The 16,826-nt window shown below is 36.8% G+C and overlaps 3 protein-coding genes across 4 annotated transcripts; 1 reads left to right on the forward strand and 2 right to left on the reverse strand.

The window, feature by feature from the left end:
• The first annotated feature begins 677 nt into the window (after nucleotides 1–677).
• LOC110774464 (RING/U-box superfamily protein) lies at nucleotides 678–5,638 on the forward strand. Of its 2 annotated transcripts, XM_088251553.1 has the most exons (8): nucleotides 678–824; nucleotides 1,016–1,076; nucleotides 1,883–2,088; nucleotides 2,948–3,806; nucleotides 4,129–4,508; nucleotides 4,605–4,697; nucleotides 4,896–5,063; nucleotides 5,178–5,638. In XM_088251553.1, the coding sequence occupies exons 3-8, from the start codon at nucleotides 1,891–1,893 to the stop codon at nucleotides 5,325–5,327; spliced, it is 1,848 nt and encodes a 615-aa protein (XP_088107679.1). In that variant the 5' UTR covers nucleotides 678–824; nucleotides 1,016–1,076; nucleotides 1,883–1,890; the 3' UTR covers nucleotides 5,328–5,638. The 2 variants fall into 2 exon arrangements, with proteins under 2 accessions (XP_088107679.1, XP_021834695.1); XM_021979003.2 differs by lacking the exon at nucleotides 1,883–2,088.
• An 805-nt stretch (nucleotides 5,639–6,443) lies between these two features.
• RABA1G (RAB GTPase homolog A1G) lies at nucleotides 6,444–8,481 on the reverse strand. Its single transcript, XM_021979002.2, has 2 exons — nucleotides 8,060–8,481; nucleotides 6,444–7,261 (listed from the first exon to the last, which is right to left on the reverse strand). The coding sequence occupies exons 1-2, from the start codon at nucleotides 8,275–8,277 to the stop codon at nucleotides 6,829–6,831; spliced, it is 651 nt and encodes a 216-aa protein (XP_021834694.1). The 5' UTR covers nucleotides 8,278–8,481; the 3' UTR covers nucleotides 6,444–6,828.
• A 1,819-nt stretch (nucleotides 8,482–10,300) lies between these two features.
• Nucleotides 10,301–16,132, reverse strand: LOC110774453 (TAF RNA polymerase I subunit A). The gene is made up of 9 exons (XM_021978989.2): nucleotides 15,685–16,132; nucleotides 15,450–15,566; nucleotides 15,272–15,354; nucleotides 14,031–14,470; nucleotides 13,367–13,533; nucleotides 13,036–13,118; nucleotides 12,491–12,624; nucleotides 11,165–11,470; nucleotides 10,301–10,579 (listed from the first exon to the last, which is right to left on the reverse strand). The coding sequence occupies exons 1-9, from the start codon at nucleotides 16,027–16,029 to the stop codon at nucleotides 10,392–10,394; spliced, it is 1,863 nt and encodes a 620-aa protein (XP_021834681.1). The 5' UTR covers nucleotides 16,030–16,132; the 3' UTR covers nucleotides 10,301–10,391.
• Nucleotides 16,133–16,826: the final 694 nt, after the last annotated feature.

The raw sequence follows: 16,826 nt of genomic DNA on the forward strand, positions 1-16,826 counted from the left end.
AAAAGAAGAGAGAGAACAAAATACAAAGAGATAGTAATGGTAAACACATGGGTGAATTGTATTATATTAAATTTTGATTATTTAAGAAAGTGTAAACAAAGACATAATCCAAAGTTTACTTTAATTCCAAGATATATCTAATTGAAGTCACAAAATCAATACAAGTAGTTTAATACTGGAGAGATTTTAGTGAAAGTCAAATAATGGAGAGATTTTAGTCTTTTTTTTTACACTTTAATTTCTTTACTTAAAAACAAAGGGTGGAAAATAAACAGGTCAAGCGTGTGTAACTTGCGTGCTGCCTACAAGAAAAAGAAAACAGATATAGGGAAAAGGTCGTTATTGGGCAAGTTCAATTTCGAATTAAAAAAAGTACAAAATAAATCCAACAAGATTTTATTTTGTGTTTGTTTGAAAATAAAAGAATTAATTCTTTACAAAATAAAAATTAATTAGATTTTAAACCTAATTAGCTAATAAAAACAGAACCACCTAAGCATATCAGCTATATTTTCCTCTTCGATAACTGGATATGGAAAAGGGTGACCAACGAAAAACTGGAATTGAAAAAAATAATAATAATAAAAAACAATAAACTTTTTTTCTTTTCGGAAATTAAATTACAAACGGTCAGAATTAGAAACTCAGAGCCGTAAAACCGTGAATAAAATAAATATTCCCTTTCTATTCTGTGTATATAAAAGAAGAACATAGAATTTCAATTTTCTCTCTCTCAATTATATTGAAACACAATTCTGTCTTTCTCTCTCTTTCTCCCTCAGAGACCCTTTTGATCTCGTTGGCTTTGATCGGTTTTCGTTTGGGTGAGTTTTTTTTATGCCAATTTCTCTATATTTTTCACAATCACCTTTTATTTTCTTTAAATTTTCAAGCTTTTGTGGCCGTTAGCGTTCAATTGGAGTTCTAAGGTTTTTTTATCTTTCCGATTACAATTTCGACGATTTCTGTTTGTGTAATCTTGTAATTAAATTAGGATTTTTTTTTTCTTTTGCAGGCACTGTTTGAAGAAATCCGGTTCGTTCTTCGATTATAATCCCTTTGTTTATGACAACTAGGTAAATAATTTTTTACCAATTTTCTTTTAATTTTTAAATTTTTATAATTTGTTTGCTATTGTAATTATTTTTGTTAAAATGACTTGGGTATCTGGTTTTCCTAAAAAATTCAAAGAAACCATTAAAAAAAAATGAAATTTAAATATGCTATTATATAGAAATTGCCCACTTTAAAATGGTATGCAGAAATCCTGGGTAGTTTCTGTAATTCTAACAGTACGTGAATTTATACAGGACCAAGTTTGTTGAAGTTATCGTTTATATGTTTACTTTTGATTGTTGTGTTCTTTTCTATGTTAATATTAGATTGTATGGTATTCTTTGTTTTGTCTTCATGAGGCTTATTAATATACAACCTTTTTTTTATATAATTGTTTTAATTGCCCCCTTTCCATAGACCTTAGAATCTCATAATATTAGTTCTCCTCAGGTATTCGTTTTTCTGTATCTGATTCCAGATATTGCTTTGGAGTGTATAGTTTGTGATGGGGTGAGGATAGAGATCCTAGGTTCACATCTCCATGTAATAAAAAAGAATGTGTAGTTTGCGACCATGAGATCGATGCTACATTTAGGGCCCATTTAGGAATGCTTCTATTGGAAGCATTATGCTCATGCTAGAACTGCTTTTTTTTTTAAACACAAATTTTTTTAATTAAAAATCCAAGTGCTTTCTGAAGAGGGCTGCTCCAGAAAAACTGTAAAAAGTGTCGCTTTTGTAATTTAGACGCACTTTTAAATTTTTCCGGCAACGCTAAAAAGCTTTTTTGGTTATCTGAAAGCGGTTTTTGCCCTTCCAAAATCAGTGTTAAACATGCCCTTAATGAGCTTTGGTGGAATGGGGTTCTTTCGAGACGGGGTAATCTTTAATGGGGAATGTTTTGATTTAGTCTGCCAAAAGATTGGAGGTACATGCAGGATTAGTTTGGACAAAGTCATGGACAGGACTTCTTTGTATGGTTTAAGAGAGATGATGTATGAAGGCAATATACGTTGGTATACATTTGGAAGGGTGAGTTTTTTCTCCTAAAGTTCCTCGACCCTTGGAAGGAAGTTCTTTCAAGTGGTGCTTCTATATTTATTTATCACTGTAACATCTGTAACTACATATTTTTGTAGTAAGAGTTTTTAATCAATGAACCTGTCATTCATTCTACTTTTAATATGGGGTGTAGTTGGTACCTTTAAAGGTTACTTATGGTAGAGAGTTGTAAACCGAGAGAAGCAGAAATTATTTTCATCATGTTTAACTGGTGATTCCTGATTCTCATTACCTTTGAAAGATACTGGACAATTGGATTTTCCAGTTTTGTGTCCAAGGCAACCTAAACTGTTTACATTCATCTTGAGGGGGTGGATGGATGGATCCGTTTTCTTTTTCAAGATAGTGTTTGCTGTGCAAGGGTTTCCTTTATGCTTCTTTCCATCCCTGAAGGATTTTGTGGTCAATGTGATCGTGTCATTACAGTTGCATGAAATAGTCTTTTGTTGACTTTCTATGCTGCTTTCTACCTGTTGAGTATCAAATTTCAGTCACCCATATCCTCAGTAATTGACCTTGATTTTGGAAAAATTAATTGGGAAGTTGATGAAATTCTACGGAATCTGTTAGGTGCCTTTTTATTGTGCTATATTTGTGACTAACAGTCACATTGGTTGTGCTTAGTAACACAACTTGAACTTCCTAATCTGGAAGACTTTATAACCCTTTTTTTTATCCGAATATATTATGTCTCTCTCTCTCTCTCTCTCTCTCTCTCTCTCTCTCTCTCTCTCTCTCTCTCTCTTTAAATGTTAGTTGTTGACTTTGGTCTATAATCTCCTTACTACTCATGTGACTGATTTTTATAAAAACCTTGGTTGGAGAATAGGTATCACTTGTGACACCAATGGGGCAAAGAAACATGCTATGCCCTAGTCAGATGATTGATTTGGAAATGAATCAACAAGGGGAAGGTTATCTCTGTCCCCCACCCTCCATCCATTTCGGGGGCGCAACCAATATCCATCAACCTAATGTTCACACAATGATAACAGCTTCCGGGACCAGTTTTGATGCCCAACATTTACCTGAGCGCTATGATAATGCTGCGTTCTACGGGATGGCCCAGTACAGTGGTGTTCAGCATCATCATAATCTTGATTTGGGCGTCACAACTCCTTCCAACTATTATTATTCTTACATGACCCCCTCATCGAGTTCTGGGGTGTTACCTGTTCCTCTAAATCATGGGGCTTCTGATCCACTGCCATCTTCTAGCCATTATGGAACCATTGGAGTTTCTGCAGATGAGTATGGCAGGAATAGTCGCATCATGGATGATGTCCGAGGTCCATGCAAGAGGAAAAATCCTGAAGGCCTACCAGGGAATTTCCAATATTTTAATGCCTCTGCAACCTCTAGTTCTTCAGTGCCTCCTTTGAATATAAGGAATCCTGATGGGGTTGCTGTAATGGATGCAGTAACCTTTGCCATGCCTCAGTATGTGGGAACTGGCAATCTACCAATTATGGAAGCAGGACCTCAGAGTAGTATGAGGAATAGGTCATCTACAACTGGGCTTGATTCTTCTATGACACATGACCATAACCATCTGAATCAAGGAAATTATGTGGGTCAGCGCTTTCAGCCAGCTGGAACTCTTTGGTTGGACCAACATTTAACTATCAACAATGGAGATGGAGGTGCTTCAGCCTGGAATCAAGCTCCTAATATTCCTTTTATGCATGGTCAGTACTTGCTTTGTATTTTCTTCCCCTGTAATTGGATTCCTATTTGCATCAATTTAGTTCATTCATGTTAGAAAGGTTGAATAAAGGCTGATCTCTAGAAGCAGTTGCCATCTCTTAAAGTAATGTAGGCCTGCTTTGAATGAAGCTCATGCACATATTTCCTTTTGAGAACTTGCTCTCAATGTCATGTCTATTTCCCATGGAAAATATTTCGGTTACAACTTATGGAGCCTAATTAAGAAACCCAAATGTGTTTTTGATTGGGATCTCTCTCTCTCTCTCTCTCTCTCTCTCTCTCTCTCTCTCTCTCTCACTGTAGGTTCCATGGACAGTGCGAACTTGGGTATTCAAAGATATCATGATTCATCTAGCAACAGAAGTTCCACCATTCTCCGGCATCCTCCTCCGCTCAACCACCGGCATCATAGTCAGCATGTAGTAGCACCACCCATGCAAGGATTAAGAGGCCACAATCTTAATTTTCCTCCCCAGGGAGCCACGACAGCTTCATATAGATTACCCACAAGTTCCTCGCGCAGCACAATGAATCCTTCTCAGAATGGTTTGGAGATTGGTCGTCGGCAACCAGGACTTGTTCCACCAAATGGCTTCAGGATATACAGGCCTCAGCAAGGAGTTACTCCTGAGACAGCTCTAAGACACCAGAACCTTCCCCACTTGAGAGTTCTTCAGGCTGATGTAATCTTTCTCTCTCTCTCTCTCTCTCTCTCTCGTTTGCCTATTATGTGGAGTGGAAGAATATTTTGGCTGAACTGTTTTGGTGCTTTTTTGTAGGAGGGTGTCATAGTAGATGTTCCAAACTTCTATAGCAGCTTTCTTGACCAGCACAGAGACATGCGCTTGGACATAGAGGACATGTCATATGAGGTAAATTAACGAAGTTTGGTTCTTACCTACCTACTTGTTCATATGGATAGATAACTCGATCAGGTAGATAAGAAAAAGATGAAGAGGTGCTTAGATAGATTCTTGAATATTTTTATATTCCTCTTTGTTATTCCGTTATTCCCATGTTTATGCTGCCTCTGCAAAGTTTCAACCTGATATCTCCACTTTCAATTGCAGGAGCTTCTTGCACTGGGGGAGCAAATTGGCCATGTAAGCACTGGATTGTCTGAGGAGAGAATTAAAAAACAACTAAAGACAAGGACTTATTTATCATCTTCTACAAATTTTAATCTGGAAGAAGCTGGATGCTCCGATAAGGAAGCTGATTCTTGCATTATATGTCAGGTACGATAAAACTCTCAGTAAATCACAAAATATTTTTTCGTCTTGACATTCATGTGCAACTGAATATTTAAATATATTGCTGTAGTCACCATTGTTGCGTTTGGGATTTTACAGGATAATTATAAGAAACGTGAGAGGATAGGAACTCTTCATTGTGGACATGAGTATCATGTGGATTGTTTAAAGAAGTGGTTGCTTGTGAAGAATGTGTGCCCCATCTGCAAATCTGAAGCATTGACGACCACCGGGAAGAAGAATGTATAGAAATGGGGTGACAGTTGAATGACAAAGGGCTTCCTTCCTTTGTTATGCTAATTTTCTTTTGTTATGTATTTTTGTATATGCACTCAGCATATATATATAAATATACTGACCAACAGTAACACTATCCCAGCTCAATTATTTGTTGGCTTTTCGAAAACATTGGTCATGTATCTATCAAACTTGTACAGACTTTTTTCAATTTTTTTTTTTATAATTCAGTCTTCATGTGCTGTATAACTCTTGGTAATTATGCCACATTCTTGTTCATTTGTGTCCATTCTTTTTTTATTATTATTTATTTTTATAGTTCATCTTTATCAATTCAAATTGATGGAACGCTGAATTATGATTAATTGATTAAAGTTTACACTCCTGTTAGGTGGGTGCTTTTTGGCTATACTCGCCCTGCTATATAGTTTGTAGGTTCTTTTTCAGGTCCGTATTATTTTGGATCGTTTTGCCTTCTCTGATTCTTTTGACATGGTTTTAGGTGCCTATTAACTGCAGACTCAGGATTTACATGTTTATAACATGAAGGAATAACTTGCTTACACTGGGGTGTACTCTCTATATCACTCATCATGACCCCTCTACTGATTAGCACCCCTAGGGACAGCGGGGGGTCATGATGACTGCTATAGGGAGACAAGGGATGCGCACCCGGGACTATTAAGTTTCTTTCGTAAATTAGACAATCTTAGCCCGCCATCAGACTGTCAGGAATGACTTGCAGTAGCTTGTTGCAGTAGATAGAGCTTATAACCTGTAAATTTGAGAATCTACATTGTTGCAGTAGTTAGAAACAGAAACAAAAAGCCAATAAGTGACTTTCAGAGTAACCTCTTTTCATGATGTAATGTTTCTTTTTGCTCCGTGGGAGTAATGCAAGTTTGATATATGAGAGAGGATAAAAAAAATGTAAAATTTCTTCTCTTTTTCATTCGTTGGTTTTGGGAGGATAGAAATGGTGCAAACGATTTTTTTTTTTCCCTGGAGTAAATTTAATAAGGGGAGGATTCATTTAGATCTGTCGTTCTTGTAAATATGCCCTTCAAATTTTCTCCGGTACACCTATCATCTCATTAAATCTTGTATTTCCAAATACACGACCAACAATTTATTCGAGCCATAAAAGGGAAGCTAATTCATCATACATTTAAGATTTAACTAATCATCAATTCAGATACAAAAACAAAATTATCCAGAAAATTCTTCCTAAACTAGAGCAACCAAGTACAACAAAAGATAAAGAAACAAAGAAAATTTACGTGAGAAGAGCAGGGGTAAATAATCAAGAAATTGACATAAGATGGAAGCTGTGAGAATTCTTTTGAATCCAAAACTATAAGCCAACCCCAGAAAAACTCAAGCACTGGAAGACATGACCATACAGTAAAAAGTTCATGAGAAATTCCATGAGCAGCCAGGTAGAAATCCTGATACTTTAGGGGCAGCAAATGAGAAGACGACATATTTGAGCTTTGACCTGTCGCCCTGGTGATTAGTCAGAACAGCAACCAGCTTTCTTAACAGCCGAAACATCATCCTTGTTTCCGACATTTATGGTTTGTCCCTTAGGTAGTGCTGCAGGATCATCCCCAACCTCAAGTGCTTTCCGGCTAACTACATGGTATATTTGTGTTAGGACCTCAGTGAATGCATTTTCAACGTTCATAGACTCGAGTGCTGATGTCTCCATAAAGAAGGTGTTTTCTCTCTCAGCAAAGGCCTTAGCATCCTCAACAGAAACAGCACGCAGGTGACGCAGGTCAGCCTTGTTACCCACGAGCATTATCACGATATTGGAGTCTGTATGATCCCGTAGCTCCTTTAACCATCTTTCAACATTCTCAAATGTAACATGCCGGGTGACGTCATAGACAAGCAAAGCACCAACAGCTCCTCGGTAGTATGCACTTGTAATTGCACGGTACCTTTGACAGGAAAAAAATGAGTAATTATTCAAACTTCAAAATTCAAACAATCATCATCACAACCAAGACCAACATGAAATAAACAAGATATTTTTATTCCTCTGCAACTAATTATCTCTCAGGCACAGCTAGTCTGCTACCAAATAGGTTCTGAAACACATAGTAAGATCGTATCTCCTTCATAGAAGGAAACCGAAAGATACTCAGTACCGATTTATTTAAATAAAAAAACTGTTCAGAACATAGAGGGACGACAGAATCTCTTGTTGGATCACACTTGGTGCGCATACAAGACAAATTAGGCGCACCCAATAACCTACTTACAGGGTTCAACAGTTGATCCTTCTGCTATGAACCAAGCAGAACTAAAGAGTAATATGTTCAAGCCGAATGCTTTGAGATTATAATATATATACCTCCAGAAAGAGAAATTGCTTCCAACTACTAAGCAAATGAAGCCAAACAGATGGTTGGCTTCCAATAACCAATGTATTGCCATAAGCCCATAATGCGCATTTTCTTAATATGGCAAGTTATATTACTCAAGCCAATAAGTAAAGCAGTGTTCTTACATCAATATCAGATTTTCCTCAGCACCCCAGCAATAAAAAAACCCAATTCCATCAATAGATCTCGATTCATTAAACGACCAGGAACTAAAAGCATTTCCTTCCGTTTCCCCACATTTTCTCAGCACCCAAACGGGCAAAACCAATTTACCCAAATCCTATACGAAACCCAATAAACAGAAAAATTGACTGAAATCATTGAAATGGGAAAAAGGGTGCAAGTTTATACCTTTCTTGGCCGGCGGTGTCCCAAATCTGGGCCTTGACGATCTTCTCATCAACGTGGATGCTCCGAGTGGCGAACTCGACGCCGATGGTAGACTTAGACTCGAGGCTGAACTCGTTGCGCGTGAACCTGGACAAAAGGTTGGATTTTCCAACACCAGAGTCGCCTATGAGCACCACCTTGAACAGGTAGTCGTAGTCGTCATCTGCTCTGTAGGCCATGCCTCCTCCCTCTCCGCTCCAAATTCGACTCGCGGGTTCGGTCTGATTTCCGGGTCGGATCCGAAATGGGTCGCCGATTTATATCAATTGGAAGAGCGACTCGGACTCGGAGACATGGAATGAAGGAGGATTTGTGTGGGAGCGTGTGAAAAAGGGAAAGACAGCGACTTTATGAGCTTCTTCTGTGGGTGGCGACGATAATGAGATATCAGATGATATTGTGCGAGAGAATTATCAGATTGTGCTATGTGGGCTCTCAGATTTTTTAGGCCCAGTCAATTATTTTTTTTACTGCCGGGCCTGCACAGTCAAAGTTATTTATTTATTTATATATGTATTTGTCAATATTCTTGTGAAAAAATAATAATAATAATCTCACTCGATTATGTTACGTTAATTAGGAGGAGCAGAGATGTTCTTTTGTCATACAGTCTAGGTTAATTGTGTTCAAAGTGTATATTTGGACAACTAATTAGGTTACGTGTTACCCAAATGTGTGATTCACATTCGTAAACTGATTAAAATACAACAAAAATTCACAATCTAACGACATATATAATTAAGCTTATAGTATGTGAGAGCTAGTGGGAAACATTTTTTCTGTTATCTATTTTAATACATAGTGCAATAAGGGTTGAGTCAGAGTTTTTTTTCTTCTTCAAAATAGCGCTTGTGTTTTTTTTACTATGAAGGGGAGTTTTGAAGAACTTTTATTAGTGGAGGGTCTGAAGGACAATTTGGTTTATTTCAATCGAGCACTGTAAAAGGTTTTTGGTTATCTAGAAATACTTTTAACATTGTAAAAAACACTGCTAAATACATCCTTAAAATAATCTCTCTCTCTCTCTCTCTCTCTCTCTCTCTCTCTCTCTCTCTCTCTCTCCATTTGTATAGATACTGTAGAGGAAGCCATTTGGAGCCTATGCAACAAGTCTTTCCTATATAATAAGGAGTCTAACTGTCAACTTAGCATCATAGACTTAGCTCCATTTGGACGATGTCTACTGATTGTGAGGAAGAACAAAGTGAGAAATATTGCACGCAAATTGTAATTTATAAAGCTTTTCTGGTAAAACTAGGAGATTCCATATGCACACATTTTCCCATGAATATAAAGCACAAAAAGAAATCTCATCCCGGTCCAACAGGAGATGTAATATTGCACATGCATTTTCAGCATCAACTCAGTTTTGATTGCTTGAAATGTAGGTAAACCAAGATGACCAATGCCTTCATAACTTGAATTAGATTTAGATGGATTGATGGAGCTTGTTGATGAGATGAAATAAAACCAACCACAAGTCCATCACCACAGTTAATGTTCATTTTAATGTCACATTAAGAACGTCTAGTCGCCATGAGCCCCTCCTTTAAGAATAGTGTAGTATGGCCAGTTGGTGAGGGCAGTGAGCCTGTGTCCCTTCCTCTGCCTCTTGCACCCAAGTTCAAATCCCCCTCTCATTAGATTAAATTAATTTAAAATAATTTAAACTATCGCTTCTATTTAAAAAAATTAAAAAGGAATAGTGTAGGATGAGTTTTAGGAATTCAAAGTCGTTTCAAAACCACCACTTTAATTAATTTTCCAAGCAAAAATGAAATAACAAACAATAAAAAAAGTGCATCCATGCATGTATGGCACATTAACACTGCACCAGATATTGATGTTTGGTACATTAGGTCAGGAGGCTGCAGGACCATCATCTCCAAACTCAAGTGCTTTCTAGCTTGTGACCCAAGTCTGCCTTGTTACCCACAACTATCATCACCTCATTGGAGAGAATGAATGAGTATGAGATTCACTAGCTCCTATCCAATCTGATTCATATGATTTTTCAAGTATTGGATTACGAATTGTACATTCCCTATCATCACCGAGAAACAACGTACCCTCTATATTCATAGGAGTTGTCTCATCTCAACCACCCCTCTAGATTTACTATTTGTATGCACAAAATGTTTTCAAGAATATAAAGCAGGGAAAAAAATATATCGTCCTAGTCCTACAGAAGATATTTGCACATTATGTTTCGGAACCCAATTTTGATTGCTTGAAATGCAGGGAAACAAAGAAAAAATGGTTAACAATATGATCAAAATTTGTTTGGACAAACTCATCTAGTTCTTTGTTTAAAGTTTGAATAGATTCGAACCGAATTTTGAACGTGCGTCTGCAAAAACATGAGCAAGTCCCTCTCATTTTCTTTCCCTAAGCAGGCATAAGCATCCACAAAGTAATCACACTCTGGCCCATACATATGCACCGCACATGCTGCTTTGTAAGCTAAGAGCTGCAAATCACCTGTTTGAAAAAAAGTGTAAAAAGAAGATTTATATTTTCAGCTACTCTGGCTAAACCAATGCAATAGAAAAATATAAATAAAAACTCTGCCATTCAAATCTGAAGATATTCATCCTCTACGTATTCTCAATGGAATTTTAATAATTAGAATCCTTTGCACAAAGAAGTTAACATAATAATAAAAAAAGAATTCTTGCTAAAGGTTGTATTCTTCTAGATGAGATAATTGTACACACTCAATAAAACTAGAAGACTATTTAGATGGATGCAGCTCCTAGAGATAAAGGCAAGCACGAGTCCATCAGGGTCTGAATTATACATTAACCAAGTCCAGATTTTGCTTATGTATACTCTAATTTAACACTAAATCCTTAAATGGCACATTAACAAGATCCAATCCCCTTTAGCCACCACCCCAGTGAAGAGTAAGGGGGGAGGGTAAGGTTTTAGGTTTCAATCCACAACCTTCAAAATCACCCTTCTATTTAGGGGAAAAAAACTACTAACTCAAACAAGTTTAGAAATGAAATCATGGCACAAGTAGAGAAACTGGGACAACTTCTCGATTGAATTAAAAATAGATACCTGCTGCAATCTCTGAGGCCAGTATGTTATGGCTGAAATGACGTGTGCACCACCATCTGCAGCGAAGTCTCCAACTCTCCCCAGATTTCCCCTCTATAAACATTTTGGGGGTCTTGTTGAAACAAACGGAGTAGCGGTCTTTATGTCCTTTTTCATTTCCATTCAGACACACAGACATTCGGTCCTCTTCATACTGAGAAAGCTTTTGGAAACATAAAGCAAACTCTCTCCATGTGTTGTAGTCTGCATAGGTGGCATCTAAATGCAAAGCTATCATTTCCAGTAGGGACTCAGAACTATATTCTTCTGCAAAATATCAGAAGAGAGCAACAAGAAAGAATTTATAGCTTGAAAAATTAAAACTTGCAGTTTAAATTCTTGTTAGCTAAAAGGATTTCCAAACTATAACTGCTTTCACATCTATTTTATTTCTGAAAATCTAATATTTTCATTAATAGTTTCTCCTCAGAAATTATAGTTTGTGCAAGTTTCAAAATGAAATGAATCACGAAGTTAGAGAACAGTATCTTTAAAAATAAAAATAAAAACAAAACAAAAGGACTACAGTCAAAGGAAGGGGATGTGTAATGCCCAAGTTATTAAAATCATATAGCCCAAAAACCAAAGAGATGGAGAGACAAAGGATTCCCAGGATTTTAGGAAATAGAACCAAGTTTACCGCCCGTGACCAAAATACCAATTTTGCAATTCCGTCTGAGATTTTACAACCATGAAAACTTGGAAAGAAAAAAATCCTCATAAGTTCCGCATCAGAATGATTAGAAACCAAAACTTAATATGACAACCAAGGAAACATTTATTATATCAATAATGGAGAAGTTGGTACACTGGGAATTCTGGTCATACACATCATAATAGAAAACTTGGTTTCATTTCCTAGAATTTGGTCCTCAAAGGGATTTTAACAATTGAAACCACAATAAAAACTTATATATTTTCTACAAAAAAATAATAAAAAAACATTTCACAGGTAGAAAGCAGAAAATCAAAGGCTATAGGGTCATGACATTTCTTAACAGAGACTAGGGGTTTGTAAACGTAAACAAGGCATTGCTAAACAGGCTCTTTCAGAAGGTTTAGAAGATAGAAATTGGTCAATGCTCCATTAACTGAGATTAAAGAGAGCCAAAGAATTTATAAGATCACTCCTCATATCTTTAGTAATCACATGAACGAGAAATATCTATGGTAACCACGTGAAGACGAAATTCTCAGTATGTAGTGTTAACTATCTGTCTGTTTGCAAGAATGATGGATTTACTCTCATAGATTATGTATAGGATCAAATTGAGAAAAATCATGTACCACTTTGATGCAGGCAAACAAGCTTTGCCAATGAATCACAACAGGTCGGATCATTCTTTAAGATATCCTCAAAACAAGTAGAAAGCAGAGCGCTGTTGTAACGATCAAATTGCTCCAGAAGACTAGCCCTTAATCTGTCCAACACATATGCATTACAGCTTTATTACCGCTTGATAGGTAAGCATTAATTAACTAGAGTAGCAAAAGTTTCTATCTCACAAGCAGAACTACAAAAGTTAAGCAAGTATTCGGTTTATTGGAATGAACCTTGGAATAGGATGCACATATCACCCCACACACCACCACCCCCCCAAAAAAAAAAACAAAGCAGGAATGATCATCCTATAAAATTTCATTCCATTAAAAGCATGAAGAAACTATCATTTACCTTTTACCCCATACTTTCTTGGATCGATCTAGTAACATTCTCTTTCCTAAGCAGACTATCATTAATTTTCATTCACGTATTGTGTTTTCTAACTTCTCTATTGAATTCACTCTCACTAATTCAGACATAAGAACAAAACTGGCAAAGGAATCAGTACCGAATATGCAGAGTTGTGTTTGAGTTACAACAGTAGTCAAGCTCATTTAGGGCCTCTTTAACTTGACCTCCAATCAGCAACAGCTGCCACAAAAAGAAAAAGCCTAAGAAGAGAGTACTTGAGTTCTGGTGGGGTACCATAAGCTATAACTATGTCAGGTGGTGTAGTGGTCAATGCTCTTTTAATTCCTCTTGTTTTTTATATATTTTCTAAGAGAAGCCTCCTTCCTAGATAAATTCTAACAGGGTAACCATAAAGTTGGCAACTACATTTATACAATATCATACTAAGAGTAAGATAATGTTCTTTCTTCACTAAAACAAATGTTCACCTGTATCAAAGGATGCAAGGCCACCAATACCGGAGGTGTGGAGTGAAGAGCAAGCCGTAAGTACTTCACTGCAATGTTATAATAGTCACTAAACAAATACATGAAGTCCTTATGATTATCTGTAGAGTCTGGCAATCGTATGGGCAGTAACAGTGACTCCAAGCCCTCTGAAAAAATGGATGATAAATCCAGTATGATTATATATGTCCATAAAATAATAACGAAGGACTTAGGAAGCTAATAAAAACCTAGGAAAATACAGAGAGACTACAAACACTGGCATACACACACATTAGACTTAGGTTGGTTGCCCCTCAATGCATTCTGGTTATCTTTCTGTTGAAATTCCAGATTCTCAAAGAGAAGTTATTACAACCGGTATCCTATCCGTTAGTTGTAGTCAAGACTAGCACACTACAGATTGAATACAATTTATTGGACCATGCAAAAGTAAAACTTAAATTATCTGAAATGACATTATAACAGTTATTGGTTCCCCCCAATATGGCTAGTGCTGTTTTAAAAAACTCATCATCCTGCACATGGATGCGCTAGGGAACAAAGGGTGTCCTTCCTTACACAAAGAAAGAAATACAATAATTAAAAGCCTAACATATAAAAGAATATTACTTCAATGACAATATGCAGGAAATTCAGGACTCACCAAGGGCTGAGAAAATGGGAGCATACTGCATTTGGCCACCATCATTACATAAAGAAGCTTCATTTTCTGTATTTTCACCAGAGTCTGCATAGAAATTTTGGGTCTCAAAGTTCGGTTGAGAGTTTTCTATCTCCATCTCATCAACCGTCACAGAGAGTTCTCTATGTAAGCCACTGTCAGCATCATTAGATAATACTTTATCCTTCATGATAGATGTGTCTGAACCACATTGAAAGGCAGTACCAGCCTTGTGAGTGTCAACTGCATAATGCCCCTCTGAGTATGGAAGTAGTTCATCTGATTGCCTAGCGCTGTAAAACTGGTCAGACTCCTTCCACTGCATCTCTTTTGGGATAGTGGAATACCACAGTTGCTGGAATGTCAATCCCACAATCATCATTAACAGTGGGTCCTTTCCAAACCCTTTTAATTGCATGAGACTGGGAAAAAAGGCAAGCATAAATGATTTAGATGATGTCTTGCAAATGATATCTCCTTAAAGATGCCATATTTGCAGTCTAAATGAGATGGCTAAAAAGGAAAAGGTAATTTTGACATTAAAACAGAAGATTGCAACACATTTCCACTAACCAACAAGTGAATTCTGTCCTTCATTAGTTAAGGTCTATCCTCACCTCAGGCAAACAAAAATGGCAGAGAAATTCTACCCTATAGAAAATATCAAGGACATGCAAACTATCTGAAATACAGACACGTGAAATGCAAAGAGACAGAACATGGACACCGAGACAGAAAAATTCTAGAAATAGAACATGACATAGTGGGGACATGAAACAAATTATACATGTACACAGCCAGTGCTCCCTATTTATCCAACAGTTTCTACATTTATGATTCAAAAAAAAGAAAAGAAAAACTAGAGACGTGATTTATTATTAGTGGGCATTACCAAAGTAGCCACGGTTAGCTGATCAGGAATTCTTTCAAAAAGGAAAGAACTCAATAGATAAATTTCTAAAATTTGGACACCCACAGACACATTAGCCAAAGGAAAGAGGAGCAGCATAAGTCAAATGGATGGATGATATCCCAGATAAGATAACCCCAAGAGAATAAAAACACACTAGCAACAAACTAGATTTCTCCAAAGATGTTACACTTCGTGTATATGTCATGGACAAGCAAAACAGCAGCCAATAGGACAAGGCATTAAATAGCAAATCAGTTGCTACCACATCCAGAAAGCTACCAAGTAGAGCAAATATAAGCATCATACATACCCCAGGGCATCCTGATGGGCATCACGAAGATTCCCTTGTGTAAGCCACAACAAAATGCGCTCCACTTGAACCGCAAATGTGTACTGCTCAAAAGCAAAATAGGATATGGATAATCATATAAACATATACAGAAATTAAGTGTATAAGACAGGTAGAGCATAGTGAAAATAAACCATACCTCAAAGGACTTAACTGACCCAATCCCATTCCTGCTCTCCCAAACTTTATAAACATCCTTAATCCTGTATTCCTTGGAATATTCACTTCCCAAATGCTCAAGCATCTCCATCAAAACCTAAAACCCATTAGCGAAAACCAACAATAAAGATCACATTGTTAAAGGGTTATCCTCAAAACAATCAAATTGTTCAATTTCAATTCCAATTGAGACCCAGAAGGCTTAAACTCATTACCCAATACTTGAACCTGTTGTTCACTGGCGACCTGTCCTTGCGCCCACTTTTCAACAACACGCTCAGGACCCCGCTGGCTTCGACCCAGTTGTGCTGTTTTACGAGCTTGCGCAAGAGCTTGTTGAGCCTGGTTCGATGCTCGGCTCTCGGCCTCGTGGAGCCGACGCCGAGGAGGTAGGAGGGCTTGCTCAAAGACAAAACGATTCGTTTGAGAAGCTTTAGAATGTGTGGAGGTATTGCGGTATGAGCTTCTTCGTCATCGGTAAGCTTTCTTTTGCGGTTGTTTTGTTTGCTTGGTTTGATTGGACTGTCGTGTTCTGCTTCTGGTGAGTAAGGTTCGGCCATGGCAGCGCAGGTGCAGATTGAGAGAGCCAAACTCCCAAGTATTTTTCTGAGGACAGGGTTTTGGGTTTTTCAGGTTCGGAATATTGACTATTGGCGCTTAATTTTGCCTTGTTTAATTTTTACAGAGTTTAGTTTTTTTACAAACCAAGTTTGAATGAGTTTTAAAAAATTATATATAATTAAATAATTTATAACAAATATATTGGTACTCTTTCTTTTTTAACAGAAAATTACACAAACGCTTGGATTTGATTAAAGTTGTCATGAGTCCCACCTCCTCTAAATGTGACTTGTAAGACACAATATGTGACTATTGTTCAATTTAATAAATTCAATTACAGCGCACCAAACAATGATCATGATTCTTGTTTATTTTAATGAAAGTAGTATCATTCAGTTTCACCCGTGGTCAAAATAATAATTAAAAAATTAATACTGAAATTATTCATATTTAATATTCAAAAAATACTTTTTCAATATGAATTTCAATAAAAACCTAAACATGATCATTTAAGAGTAAGGGAGCTTTGTGATATGCATGGATAAAAGATCTATCGAGAATTTTCGATGTAATTTCTTTTCAAAACATAAAAAGAAAAAATAGCTGAGTAATATAAACTTTGAAAATAAGCAACAAAATGCTCTTAACTTTTTGGATAGAGTTGCTCCAAAATTATTACTAATTCCAAGTAAAAATCTTATAATGAAGTTGATTTCAACCACACAACCAAAATTTCGACAAGACAACCAAACTTCCAAGTTCAAAAAGGGAACAAATTCAACGAGCCCAATAATGC

Source organism: Prunus avium, chromosome 4 (assembly GCF_965620075.1).
Source record: "Prunus avium chromosome 4, drPruAviu1.hap1.1, whole genome shotgun sequence".
NCBI classification, from domain to species: domain Eukaryota; kingdom Viridiplantae; phylum Streptophyta; class Magnoliopsida; order Rosales; family Rosaceae; genus Prunus; species Prunus avium.

Excerpts from the sequence above, each read along its gene's own strand:
- LOC110774464 (XM_088251553.1), top strand. The coding sequence starts at position 1,891 with ATGCCCTTAATGAGCTTTGGTGGAATGGGGTTCTTTCGAGACGGGGTA. Across the intron at positions 3,807-4,128 it reads TAATATTCCTTTTATGCATG|GTTCCATGGACAGTGCGAAC; the intron begins GTCAGTACTTGC and ends CTCTCACTGTAG. Across the intron at positions 4,509-4,604 it reads TGAGAGTTCTTCAGGCTGAT|GAGGGTGTCATAGTAGATGT; the intron begins GTAATCTTTCTC and ends GCTTTTTTGTAG.
- RABA1G (XM_021979002.2), bottom strand. The coding sequence starts at position 8,277 with ATGGCCTACAGAGCAGATGACGACTACGACTACCTGTTCAAGGTGGTG. Across the intron at positions 7,262-8,059 it reads GACACCGCCGGCCAAGAAAG|GTACCGTGCAATTACAAGTG; the intron begins GTATAAACTTGC and ends TTCCTGTCAAAG.
- LOC110774453 (XM_021978989.2), bottom strand. The coding sequence starts at position 16,029 with ATGGCCGAACCTTACTCACCAGAAGCAGAACACGACAGTCCAATCAAA. Across the intron at positions 15,567-15,684 it reads ACAACAGGTTCAAGTATTGG|GTTTTGATGGAGATGCTTGA; the intron begins GTAATGAGTTTA and ends AATGGGTTTTAG. Across the intron at positions 13,534-14,030 it reads TCCCATTTTCTCAGCCCTTG|AGGGCTTGGAGTCACTGTTA; the intron begins GTGAGTCCTGAA and ends CCATTTTTTCAG.